At 36.7% G+C, this 13,962-nt stretch overlaps 2 protein-coding genes across 2 annotated transcripts; both read left to right on the forward strand.

Moving 5' to 3' along the window:
- The first annotated feature begins 3,792 nt into the window (after window positions 1–3,792).
- On the forward strand, window positions 3,793–6,703 carry LOC108670404. The gene is made up of 4 exons (XM_018157872.2): window positions 3,793–4,011; window positions 4,307–4,433; window positions 5,781–5,939; window positions 6,411–6,703. The coding sequence occupies exons 1-4, from the start codon at window positions 4,003–4,005 to the stop codon at window positions 6,701–6,703; spliced, it is 588 nt and encodes a 195-aa protein (XP_018013361.1). The 5' UTR covers window positions 3,793–4,002.
- Window positions 6,704–6,713: 10 nt separating this feature from the next.
- LOC108670406 lies at window positions 6,714–9,524 on the forward strand. Its single transcript, XM_018157876.2, has 6 exons — window positions 6,714–6,723; window positions 6,799–6,921; window positions 7,522–7,608; window positions 8,025–8,192; window positions 8,424–8,570; window positions 9,309–9,524. Coding segments are annotated over exons 1-6 (633 nt in total). The 5' UTR covers window positions 6,714–6,722; the 3' UTR covers window positions 9,416–9,524.
- The last annotated feature ends 4,438 nt before the right edge of the window (window positions 9,525–13,962 follow it).

The raw sequence follows: 13,962 nt of genomic DNA on the forward strand, positions 1-13,962 counted from the left end.
CCTCTCAAATAATTTACAATATTACGCATATTTTTGGTGAAATTTAAAATTTTTTGCAGCATTATGTAATTATTTTTAAATTTTTTCCTAATTTTCAGCATCATGTAATTCATGCTAAAATCTATCATTATTCGCTGCATCATGTACTTCCCGCAAAATTTTTTCATAATTTGCAGCGTCATGTAATTCATTATACATGTATTATTTTCTTAAGCATATCACAGTGCAATTCATGCTAAAATTAATAATTATTTGCATCACCTTGCAATTCTTTCTAAAATTCATAATAACTTTCAGCATCGGCGGTGCCAATGACTCTACGCGTCACCACAGACGGCGATGAGACAGGCGAAAGATCCAATACAGGCTTCAGGCTCGAAATTGATTGTTCCGTCGCAAACAAATTTAAGTTATAAATTTTGACAAATTTTCGCTGTCGAAGACAAATCGTAATAATTGTACAAAACTTTAGCGTGACCTCCTTTTTCGGTGGAAGGAAAGGTTGAATTACACTTCTAGAAAATAATGTAAAGAAAACCATTCAATTTAACTGAATTTATTTAATCTAATTTGTGTCGAGTAAACACAAAAAAAAAGAATATAGACGATTGGCGCGAGCTGCTGCCCGGTGGAAGTCCTCTGAATCGGGAGCAGGAGCTTCACCTGGCTAGTGTAAACCAGCCAGGTGACACAGAGAAACTGACACGCTAAGCTCCGTGCAGCCCATCCTGTCTAAACAAATGCCAACTGATTTTAATGTAACGAAAGCCAAAATAAAAAACTAGAACAAGCTGAATATTAGGGCCTAACATATTATGAAATGCTTAAATTTACGAACCTAGCAGCTATGCTCTTGATATATAAAAAGCAATCTTAAAAATAAGAGATTTTATAGAACAAATTGGCTTTCTAAGGAATATATACATATATTCAGTTGGAAAACAAGAAGGGTTTTATTATTTGGGTTGAGAGTGGTGAAGGGGAGACGGTTATCCATAATGGAAACCAGCCGGGGCTACAAGTTTCCACAACACCCTGAGCTTTAGTGACGGACAACCAATCTGCAAATGCCTAGCAAATTACGGACCAGGCAATAAGTCCAGCAGCTATCTCAATGAATCGTCAGTTATGGAAAGATCGGGTTCTAAAGGCCGGATCCCTTGTGAATCAAGTCTCGAAAATCCAAGAATCGTCAACAGGCCATGGGCCTATTTCTTCAGTGCCGACACTCCTATTCTATTCTATTCGGCAGCATCCGGTTCTCTCTTGAGCTCTCGCAGAGACCCGTCCTCCGTAAGAAGACAAGCAGTTGCCGCAGTCCCCAGATCGTCCCAACACCTCGAGGCCGCCACCTCCAGACGAGACGCACGCTGGAAGTCTCACTCCATAGTAGTGACGATAAAGCGGACGAAAAAAATGCAAGTGTGGCGTAGTCGGCAGTCGAAAGGAGTCCCTCCCTGACTCTCTCGTTGGTGGGCTGTCTCTGAATCTATTTATTATTTGTTTATTGAGGATGTGGGCTGTCTCTGAATCTGACTAGAGGTTGGAGTTAGCTTCTATCTTCAAATGTGGATTTGAAGAAATGCGGAATGTTGCCCACACCATTGTACCAAATGCTGGGAAACTGTAGCCGGCCAAATAAAATCACAACTAACACAAACCCAAACAATAAACTTCAAACTGGAAATATCTTAGTAAAAATAATAATTTTATACAATAAATGTAAATAATTACCAATTACTGATACAGGTTCCAATTACTATATGTTATACATAGTACACCTGTGAATATTTAATACCTTTGGTTCATTTTTTCATTCACATGTTATTTTTATTCCAGATTTTTTATTTCTCAAATAAAATATTTGACGAGAGTATAGTAAAAATGTCAAATTATTTCTCACTGAAAATTGTGATCTTCTTACCAAAATAAAAGTTTAAAGCCTAAACATCAACATTTTGTACTTCTTTACGAAAGTCAACATACAGCCTCATCAGATAATTTCTTGAAACATTTGTTTACAAGGAAAATAACAGGTGAAAAAATAAAGCCATGTAATTACTCTGAAGCCTTTCGATTACCCCAAAGCCTTTCAATTATTTATAAGGCCTTTCAAGTCAGTGCTCCGCAAATTCTTGGGGCTCTGAAAAATTGTAACTGTACCTACCGTACTCAGCAGGTTTGTTTTTCTGTCACATACTAAACACTCTTGTTAATCAGGGTATACAATGCACGTGGTGATTGTAGAGAATCAACAATCAATCTGCCAAGCACTAAGGGTGTTATCGGGGAAGTAATCACCGAGACTGGGCCATACTTTCAAAACTCGCTAAGTGAACGTAAATACTTACGCTCTATTTTATTGTCTATATGATTGGGGGATTTGGCTTGAATGGCCGTCAATGATTGGGTTATAAACTTACGATGTCTTAACTTTTTTTGAAAGTTTAGGCCCTGATCGACATCTGCAGAAGTGCTCGGTGCCGCAACTCTTAGGCACCAATCTGAAAAATAAAAGTTTCGCTCCGCTAACGTTCCCGGGAACAAACTTTCGTCGGTGTGCAGTGACAATCAACTTCTAGAAAATTCGATTAACGCGCCTCTAAAAGGTGGCCAAATAGCCATTCAATTCGAACTATAAATAACGAGACTGTGACCTACTTCGCTTCCATTTCGAGAACAGCAGCCCGGTCTGTCGGTCGCGTGGACGTTTTGCGAGGCTTTTAAATGCATCCCACGTGTTAAAAACATGCAAAAATTTTAATAGTACGCATTAAAATAACAGAATTAGCAGAAAATCATTATAAACTGGGATTTAAATATCTATTGAAACGATTTTTATTTAACAAATTATCCGCGTTTACCGTCAGAGTCGAGATAAAACGTTTGATTGCAGAAAAGGGCTACTGATTAATATGAAGAAGTAAAAATATAAAATAAGTACTGACAGAATAGAAATAAAATCAAAGGGTAATAAAGTGAATACGAGTAACTGGAAGATACTGAATAAAAGATACTGAAGAATAAAAGAAGATGCTGAAGAATAAAACGAAGGGTATTACGTCACACTACAAATGTTATGACGCCATCTTGCACTGTATAATGCGAAGATTAGATATATCTTGCAAGCGGAGTTCGGTGTGAGCGTGGGGAATGACTTAGCATCGAGCAGACCGAATATATGAATATCCACAAAACACAGCGCGAATAATAAGGCAGTAAATTTATTATAAAACAGAAATAATTGATAACTGTATTAATAAGATGCATTAAATAATCTAATAATAATCGCAGGGCTGTGTGCCCTGCGATTTGTAGCAGCCACTAAACAAAAATATCAAATTTTTAAAACGTAAAAAAAATTATTCAAATAAATTGGGAAATCACTGTAAAAATTTTATATTGCTTAGACATCAGTCGAGGCATTAGCAAGCATCATTAATCTAAAAAACAAATGATAACGGTTCTACATGGAAAACTATATACATATGATTTAAGGGTTAATAAGCCCCTTTTAAACTGCATGATTTTACTACGTTACTTATAACAGTACCAGGTTTAGTTACATTCGTACCTATGCAATCAGATAACGGTTAAAACACAATCCGATAAAAGATAAAACACAAAATAATTGTATTACATTCTGCAGATTAAGTTCTTACTAATCACAAATTTAGAGGTTACAACTTCGCAGTCGATTATCCCGCATGACCATGGCGGCCAAAATAGGCTTGCTACATTGCTATCATAACAGCATCTGTTGTTCCAGAATGTAAACTAATACTATTTCACAAGTACTTCTAGAAATTTATTTAAAAGACAGAAGAATAACTAATTCAGCAATAATTTATATTTAAATATAATGCTCTTCGTAGCTATGCAAAAAGGTAGCATTTGGTAATAACCAAAGATCGAACATCATTAGTTGTCAAATTTAAACGTGCAAATTTTTCTTTTGATCTAGCTAACATTTTGAATAAAGTGATCAATACATCGGACGCCATGAAAGCGGTAAGTTTGCATCATACTTTTATTTTTTCCAGTTGATGATTTATTCAATCAAATTATCACGTTAAATTATAATGAAACCGAACCTTTGATACGCATCATAGTTTTCGTTTATACCAAAGCGATGATAATTGAATCACTCAAAATATCTCGTTTGGTTTTAATCGTGTGGTTTTAATTGTGTTTGTTTTTATTTGTGTAGAATTGTGTGATACGTTGTCTAAAAGGGTTAAATACCAATAATGTTCTCTCTGAAAATTTGAAAATTCTCAGTCATTCATCTCTTATCATATGACAGCTATGGTGGACACTGCTAGTGATGGGGATGTCGAGAAATGCTGAGCCAGGAGCCGTGAACATCACAACTTCTTCTGACCACCAGAGCATCTTTGCTGACGGACTTGAAACACAAAGAGATCCTCGCTGTAAGTATATACTTCTCGATGATGATGAACTTTATTTGTATATATTAATATTTACTTGTATAAAATCTGTAAGTAAAATATTTATTTTTTTATGATCTGCAAGTGAAAATAGTAAAAGAATAGTCCAGGTGGATAAAATTCCCAGGTTGCCCGGAAAATGATAAGAAATCAATTGAATTCAAAGATCTCAAAAATTTGTTCCATTAAAGGCGCAAGAAATTATTCAGAAACATGAATTTCTAAAATAAATAACATATCTATTAATATTTAGAATGAATATGAGGTTGTCCATTGAAGAATATGATTAATTTTGAATTTTTTTGAAGCATTGGAGGCTTTACTTCCGGTCTCATATTCACAAAGTGATTTCATTAAAAAAATCCCGGATTGTTTACTCTTAAAACAAAAAATTTTCAAAATTTGAAGTAAACAATAAAACAATAAAAAAGGCCTTGATCGAGGGTCATGATAATGAGCGACAACCATTTCCGCTAGAATTTTTTATATATAATATTAATGAAAAAACTGGTAGCATTCATACAACTTAAAAACATCAATTATCAAAAACATAATGTAAAATCGTCTTCATTAAATTAAAATAAATTAAGATCGTCTCCTTCTGCGAGGTCAGTCATTTTCCCATTAATTTTTGTGCGGGCGGAGAAGAACCCGACCGTTCATTGCGATTGCTTCTCAAGATCCAGAAAATTATTGGGTATAATGAATTAATATTGTACCCCCTTATCTGTGGCGCCTGTCATCTTCCCGTTCATTGCGATTGCTAAAGTATCTAAAATTTATTTTAAATTAAATATTAAAATTGTTCCCCCTCTCTGCGGCACAAGTCAGCTTCCCGCTCATTGCGGTTGCTAAAGTATCTAAAATTTATTTCAAACTAAAAATTTAAATCGTTCCCCCTCTTTGCGGCACAAGTTATCTTCCCGCTCATTGCGGTTGCTGAAGTATCAAAAATTTATTTTGAATTAAAAATTAAAATCGTTCCCCCCCTCTACGGTACAAGTCATCTTCCCGTTCATTGCGGTGGCTAAAGTATATTAAAATTGTCCCCCCTCTTTGCGGCACAAGTCATTTTCCCGCTCATTGCGGTGGCTAAAGTATTTAAAATTTATTATATATAATAAATTAAAATCTCCCCCCTCTCTACGGCCCAAGTCATCTTCCCGTTCATTGCGGTTGCTAAAGTATCTAAAACTTATTATATATAAAAAAAAAGAATTAAAATCTCCCCCATCTCTGCGGCACAAGTCATCGTCCCGCTCATTGCAGTTGTTAAAGTATTTAAAATTTATCTTAAATTAAATTTGTCCCCCATCTCTACGGCACAAGTCCTCTTCCCGTTCACATTCATCTCGGTTGCGGCTGACGAGTGCACGACGTTGTCAACGACCGTCACAACGGGCGTGTGTCAAGCTGCCAGTAGCTGCCCACAGCTCGGGGGCACAGCCTCAGGCACCTGCGCGGGGGGCTTCGGAGTCTGCTGCTTATGTGAGAACATTTTTTATATATAATTATTTTCGTATATAAATTGTCGGTCAGATTAAATTATAGTGCAGTTGTCTGTACTTAGTTGTCGGTCAGAGTAAAAGTTTTATTCACGGCCGGCATAAATTTAGTCAAGATAATAATGGATGTTTGTGAGCTACTACTGTGGTTAGCTGAGGGTGAGGGGTAACTATTACTACTAGTACTGTGGTAAAAAAGTATGATCGTGATTTAAAGTGAGTACTGTGGGTACATTGAGATGAATTATCGCACATCTTTAATTTTATTACTCAGAGATGAATGACTGAGAAATTAATGGATAGTTGTATGACTCGTATAAGTGAAAAGGCACTTCTTCTTTACCGATGTTGATCCTACTCCGACAGAGAAAAGTATTTGACATAAAAAAATGCCTGTTGCTAAATTGGTAAAAAGAATACACTAAATAGTAATTTTACGTGATTTTTATTCCAGTTACTCAAACATGCGGAGAAACTACAACCCGCAATGGATCATCTTTCATTAACCCCAGCAGTCCCAGCTCAGACACGACCGTGAGCAACTGCGTCACAACAGTCCAGCTGCTGGACAACAATATATGCCAGCTGAGGCTGGACTTTGTGAGCTTTGAGCTGGAGCCGCCGAACGTGAACGGCGTGTGCGAAACTGACTTCATGACCATCACAGGATCAGCCAATGACGCAACGATCCCAAAACTGTGTGGCTCCAACACAGGCAAGCACAGTGAGTGTTCCATTCTTGTGTAGCAGCAACACAGGCAAACACAGTGAGTGTTCCATTCTTGTGTAGCAGCAACACAGGCAAACACAGTGAGACTTTTTTACAACACTTTTATCGACAGTGTACGTGGATGTTGATCCCAACGGAGGCAACCCAACCATCAACATCGACACAGGGATCACCTCATCACAGAGAAATTGGAACATAAAGGTTGATCAGATCGCCTGCAATTCTCCATATAAAGGTATTCATTACTTGCAAGATCTCCAAAAATTTAAAAAAACAAAGGAATTCATTCCGAACCGTTTTCCTTTTCAAGAAATGGTGAAGTATCTGGTTATTTTTTTTTAATTTTTGATGAACTTGCCATTTAAGCAGTCAAGTGATTTTATTACTTGCAAGATCTTCACTTAAATTCAAACGTCTAACGCATCTAGTAAACCTCTGCACTTTGTTTCTTAGTTATTAATTTTTTTCAAATTGGAAATTATACACCAAGCAAATCTTCACAGAGAAGTGTAAGAATTTCGAAAATTCTTTACTGCATATCCATGGAAATATTCTTGATATAATGTTGAAAAGTGTGAAAATATTCAACACATGAAATAAATTTACGTCAAATGCTCGTAGATTTGCGCTGTTTTATCTTATTGTGCTTAACTGAAGTTCAGTGCTTTTAAATGTTGTTAACAATTAGTAGGTGTTGATAACAATATTCTTCTAATTTGCCCGACTTTATTGCAAAAATTTTGGTTTATTGGAAAGGGCCTGCAAGTTTAACTGAAGACATTCTCTCGAAAAAAAAAGTTTCCTCAAGTAAAATATAAATCATACTTCATATTAGCTCCTGAAGGCTGCACACAGTACTACACCAACTCGTCTGGTATCGTCGAGAGCTTCAATTACGTACAACCTACAGCGGCCCAAATAGGCGAGTGCCGTTTGGTAATTTACACTAATATAGCGTATTAACTAATAAATAGTCTTCTTAGCTTAATTTGTTAATTAGTCTTCTTAGCTTAATTAGTTAATTAGTCTTCTTAGCTTAACTCATCAGTGAGGCGACCATGTGCTTGGGAATCGGCTAAAGGGCAATGACTTAATCAATATAAGAAAGTGATAATAATTCATTGTAAGCCCATTGGAAATTTATATATTGTAAATAATTTAAACTTACATTCATTAACGTTTAAAATTTATTATAATAACTAGTGGGAACCACAGTAAGAATTGTCTATAGAATCGAATGCAAGGCGCCCATTAAGTCCACCCTTAAAACCTCTACATTCGTGCATCTATGTAACTGAAAAATGAGGATGAGTTTATGTATATATCTGGTTCTTGCAGCGGATGCCTCAGCTTCTCTTCACTTGAATAACCTGCGCTACGGCATTTGCGTGGCGTCGCGCTCAGGATACTGCAGTATATCTTGGACCAAGGGTGACACTGTAACAACTAACCCTTACACATTCGGCATCAGTGGGGATGCCCAAGGACTAAGTCCTACTTTGATAGGTGAGAAACTGTGGCCCCGAAGTTAGCAATGCTAGAAACTGTAATCTAAGAACCGTATCACTTGAGTTAAATTAATATTTAGAAGAGAAACCATAGCATGCTATTTTTCTTATATCATTAGTATGTTTCAATTGCAAATTAACTAATTGAATTTATTCTGCATTTTTCTTGATTTTACATTTTTGAATAACATTTCCTCCTGTTTTTGTAATAAAATTTAAATATTGTCAGGAACCGAAACGGCTTCTTTGACGGGCACTGCTAACTGCTCAGCGGACTACGTGCTTATCCCGAGCGGGGAGTACGTGGACACCGCGGGAGTCTCGGTCATGGCGGACAGGTTCTGCGGCCTCGGCTTCCCCGAACAAGTGGTGGTCTGTGAGTGTCTTTAATAATTATATAAATAATTGGTTTCCCCAATCAAATGGATGGCTGTGAGTGTCTTGAATATTTAAATAATTGGCGTCCCCCCGAACAAGTGGTGGTTTTTGAGTGTCTTGAATAATTAAATTATAGGTGTTCCAGAACAAGTGGTGGTCTGTGAGTGTCTTGAATAATTAAATAATTGGTTTCCCCGATCAAGTAGTGGTTTGTGAGTGTCTGTCTTTAATAATTGGTTTCCAAAAATTCAAGAATCGGCAACAGGCCATGGGCCTATTTCTTCAGTGCCGACACTTCTATTCTATTCACTTCTATTCTTGTGAGTGTCTTTAATAATTTAATAATTGGTTTCCCCAATCAAATGGATGGCTGTAAGTTTCTTGAATAATTAAATAATTGGAATCCCGATCAAGTGGAGGACTGTGAGTCTCTTAAATAATTAAATAATTAGCTTCCCGAATAAGTGGTGGTCTGTGAGTGTGTTGAATAATTAAATAATCAAGTGGTTGTTGTGTGAGTGTCCAGAAAAATATGCGCAAACTATTTATGCCTGGAATCACCTTTCCCGAAATAGTGATTGTTTGTGAGAATCTTGAACGAAAAAATTAAATGGAATGGCAGCAGCAGACAGTTTTTACGTTGTTTGCTACTCAGTGAACATAGCAATTTAATTGAAACCAAGTACCTGAAAAACACACATTTACTACCAAAATTTTATAATTTCTTCTTTTACAGCCGATATTCAACCGTTCGTCATGTACGTTGTGACGGATAGCAACGAAACAGGCGATGCCGCAAACTTCGGCTTCAGGCTGCAGTACCGCCAAAATGCCTGCACATGAAACCATAGCCGCACTCGACTTCTATATTGATAGATTCTTCTCAAGAAAGTAGTTTAAAATTGCACTAGATTCGAGAAGAAAATGAAAAATATATTGCACTCAATTATCATGTGATCTCTTCTGACAAATTAAAAAATACATATATATATGTATAACATGAAATGATATAAAATAATATATAAATAAGAAATATTATAATGTGAGAGGCCAATTTTGACGTATTTTAGAGATAGCAGATTAAAGCAGCTAGCTGTGAGTCTCGAACCCGGAATTTACTCTTCCAATATAGCTGTGCTTAACCCTGCGTTCATATCGTCAACTTCAACCCGAATATTGAATATGATAACTATAGCTTCGTGCTACTCCTAGATACAATAATATTTTTTAGACATAAATTTCAAGATGTAATTTTGTTCAAGGATATCTTAGGAAAATTGTGCTGAAATGTGTTTGAGAATATTAGAATGTGCTCAAGCAAAAAAAAAAAAAAAAAAAAAAAACAGTCAGAATTGAATGCTAAATGAATATGGGACGCAATTATCGTTTCGTTTCCTAATAATACAATAAACCTAAAAATAATAATAAACCTAATAATAATAAAATAAGAGGCCAAAAGATCACTCCGCCAAGATTGTGTCTGAGTTCCGTCAACGAGAGATGCAGTGGTGTCACAAAAAATACAGATTTGTTTTGTCAAAATCTATGCAATTAGGAAAAATGTGAATAATTGAATCAATTCATTAAGAAATGAGGCCCTCTGTAATATCAATATCGATCTGTTCATAACGGATAATACTATATTCTTTGAAAATAATAGTTAATTATTGATTTATGATGACTTAATCGTAACTGTTGCACTTTATTAAGCCCTGTCCACGCACTCAAACTTATCGTCAGTCTTGCATGGTATGCCAAAGTTTGACCGACAAGACGGAAGACTGACGAGCGTCCACACTATTCAAATTTTATTTGAGTTTAGTGCGCTCTCGGCAATGGGGGAGGTAGTATCAGCCTCCAATACCTCAATGAGGGTTGATAGACAGCATTCCTACCAGCACCAGACCGCATTGACGACTTCATTTCGGCACATTCTTTTCGATAAACCGTACGAAAAGAGTTTATTTCTTCGTTACAATGTATTTGTTCACTGTAGGATCAACTTCCTTGCACTTAGCAATCAATATCGCATAGGCATGTGCTCTCTTGTTCTTATCACTGTAGGTGTTGATTGAATTTTCCACAAACAAAGGAAACTACGATATAATTCGATAAACTCAAAAAAGAAATCGTGTGACCTGTATCTGATATCATGTGATGACATTTTGATGTAAAAAACTAGAGCTAGCGAAGTACAATGTCACACCTTTCAACATCAGTTCACACTGCGATAGAGTAAAAGTTTGACCTCGGTTGCCCGTCCACACACTCAAACTTATCGTCAGTCTTGCATGAACCCCAAGTACTCGTCCGTCCATCTTTTCCAGGTTTGTCAAACCTCAAACTTCGCCCACCCGTCTTGCATGACGGGTGGGAGGTCAAACACTCCACATGCTCAGTCTTGTCGGTCAAAGTCAAACCTGGCATGACATGCAAGACTGACGATAAGTTTGAGTATTTGGACTGGGCTTTATATATAATATATAGCATAGTGAAGTCGGCGCTGAAGAACAGTGCCTGATGTGGCCTGTCGCAGATTCCTGCACTTTTCGTGCCTCGTCCACAGGAGATCTAAAAACAGGTCATTCTACCGGATCTTTTCCAAACCGTCGATAGTTTGTAATTTTTACTAGATTTCCACAGGGTTCGTTATGGTGCTAGGCATTTTAAGTCTGAACATTTATTTCTCCATAGCTTTATCTAGTCTGTTCTTGAACGCTTATATGAGCGGAGCGTCAACGATGTAATTGGGGAGGCCGTTCCGCATGTCGGTGATTCGGAGCGAGAAGAAATGTTGTCGCGTGGATGAGTTGCAACGCAGTTTTTTAGTTCAGAGCCTTGGCCCTTGGTGTTGGTTCTTGTTTCAAATTCTAGAAATCCTTCTGGGGCCTTGTATAAACCATGAATATACATGTTTGCTTCATAACAGACGTCAATAACAGAGGCTTGGAAGCTTCATAATCTCTAATCTTTCTTCACAGGACTTTCAAGCCTGGAATTATCCTTGTTTACGAAGCTTGCATTGTTTTTAATGAGTAATAACCTTTCCCTATGAATAAACTAAACCTAGTTAAATTTTAAATTTTCATCGTGTAATGTTTAGTCGAAAAAGAAATTATTTGTGTGATATCTATGATATACGTTTTTAATTTTTTTTACATTAGTCAACTTTTTTTGCGGACTTCGTTCAAGAGACCACTGCACAATTGCAGACCGTTCAATAATCACGGACCTCCTGGCGGCCGGAACATGAGAGTTCAGTCTGCGACCAGAGTTATAGCTGGTGCCTGGTGTTTGTAGTTTCATGGGTTTCTCCCTCTTCTTGGTCGTATCGGCGACGGATAGTTGAATAACTTGAATTAATAACAATTACCTGGTGTCTGTTGTGGGTCGCAACTAATCTGTGAGTAGGTACGATTAAATTTTATTGGAGAACTTTTGTTTCAATCATTTATATACCTAATTATAACCTAACGAGTAACGACTGAGGAGTGAGGAAATCAGAAGGAATTTTTGAATAGGCCTAACACATCCTTTTTAAGCATTATTATCAATCTGGAAAAGCAGATTCTACCAAAAATTGTAGCATGTGGAGGCATGGGCAAGTCGTAAGTGCAAGCCATTTACTTGTTGATTTTCATAAAAATGATGCGGGGGCAGAGTTGAAAAACTTGTCTTTTTCACTAAAGTCTTGCTGCTGGCCTGCTGTCAGTGTCAGAGTGTCAGTGTCAGCTGTTATAGGCTACTATTAGTATTATTAAATTAATTCTTTAATCAGATAATGATCTGAAATTCTGAGACTGAAACATTACTGCTTGTGCTTGATATTTTTGGGTCCTCAGGAACTAAAGGTAAAAGTGGAATTTTAATAGGAAACTCTAAAATGCAATCATAAAAAACCTGTGAAATTAGGTATAATTTTTTCCTGTAATTTCAGGTTTGCCCAATATCCCAAATTGGGTTAAAAGGCCCAAAGTTAGTGTCTGTGTCAGTCAGTGCCAGCCACTTGGTCAGGCATGGAATATATCTACTTGGCGAGCCGCGACTGAATTTTTTGAGCACGCGAGATTTCATACCTACTGAAATTATATGATATTTGAGCAGCAATATTTCAGACAAAAATAGGACTTTTCCAGACTAGCACTTGGTTAGTCATAGGGTTAATTAGGGTTTGCCCGGTTTGGCCTAATTAGGTAATTTAATAAAGAAGAGGACAGAATGATGAGAATTTCTGTAATTCATTTCAGTCTTTGAGAAACAATATATTTAAATTTTATCCATATCTTTTGGAAAATTCTGTAAAATATTCCAGATTTTTATGACTCATAATTTTATGCATTAAGTTAGTTAGCCTAGATATAAAAAATCTACCTACTTCCTACATTCTACCATCAAATAGTTTAGGATAAGGGACAGTTTTGACTTGTTAATAACTTCTTGCCATGACACATTTCATAAACAAATTTGGGCTCATTTTAAAGGCCTTTGCTAGGGTTATTATATGGCATCTCTGAAAAATTTCATTATTTCCATATGCTATTTGTAAGGTGCCAGACCCAAAATAAAAACATCCCTAATTAGCTACCCCTGGGCCACTATGCAGAGGGCGGATGCAGCGTCGGCAATATATGGATTTTTAAGCCTAAAGCGTCGCCGGCCATTTTAAAGATGCGTCGCCGGGTAATTTTTAATGAAAAGCCATTTACGCTGAGTAATGACGAACTATTTACAAGCCACGAACTTATTACAAGGTTGCATGCACGTGTTACCCCAAATAAATAATTTTACCCTGAAAACAGTCCGGTTGTACAGCTAGTGTCAACTGAACAAGTAATAAAGCAGTCTGACTGCTCTAATGCGACCGAAACTACGCAATCGAAAAAATGCTGTTTACATTTTTTGCGGGAACTCATCGCAACTGATTTCCGGACAAGCTTCGCTGCATCGTAATCCATCCAACGTACCGGAATAGTTGGCTGAAGACTGAGAAATATATTAAATGCAAGAATTTCAATCTAAATGTGTCGGCAAGATCTTCTGAAGGCAAAAATTTTGCCGATAATGCGTCGCCGTAGGTCTTTAAATCTTCGTTCACTCTCTGCACAGTGGCCCCTGGGAACAGAGTAGGTAGGTAGCTAATTAGGGACACTTGAAATAAAACCCAATTTTAAAACGTTTGAACCTTCTCTTCCTTTGCAGATGATGCAGATGTAGAATAAATTACATTTTCTGTGATTTTTACACATTACATTTTCTGTGATCAGGACTGTCGTCCCACATTTTGTTTAAATGTTATAGCAGCTAAACTAATCAAAATATTGCAAAACTAAAAATAGTGGCATAAAGTTGAAAATTTTTTACTTTCTATGTAGCATAAAGCAAGTTAAGAA

This window comes from Hyalella azteca, unplaced genomic scaffold, assembly GCF_000764305.2.
Source record: "Hyalella azteca isolate HAZT.00-mixed unplaced genomic scaffold, Hazt_2.0.2 contig8555, whole genome shotgun sequence".
NCBI classification, from domain to species: domain Eukaryota; kingdom Metazoa; phylum Arthropoda; class Malacostraca; order Amphipoda; family Hyalellidae; genus Hyalella; species Hyalella azteca.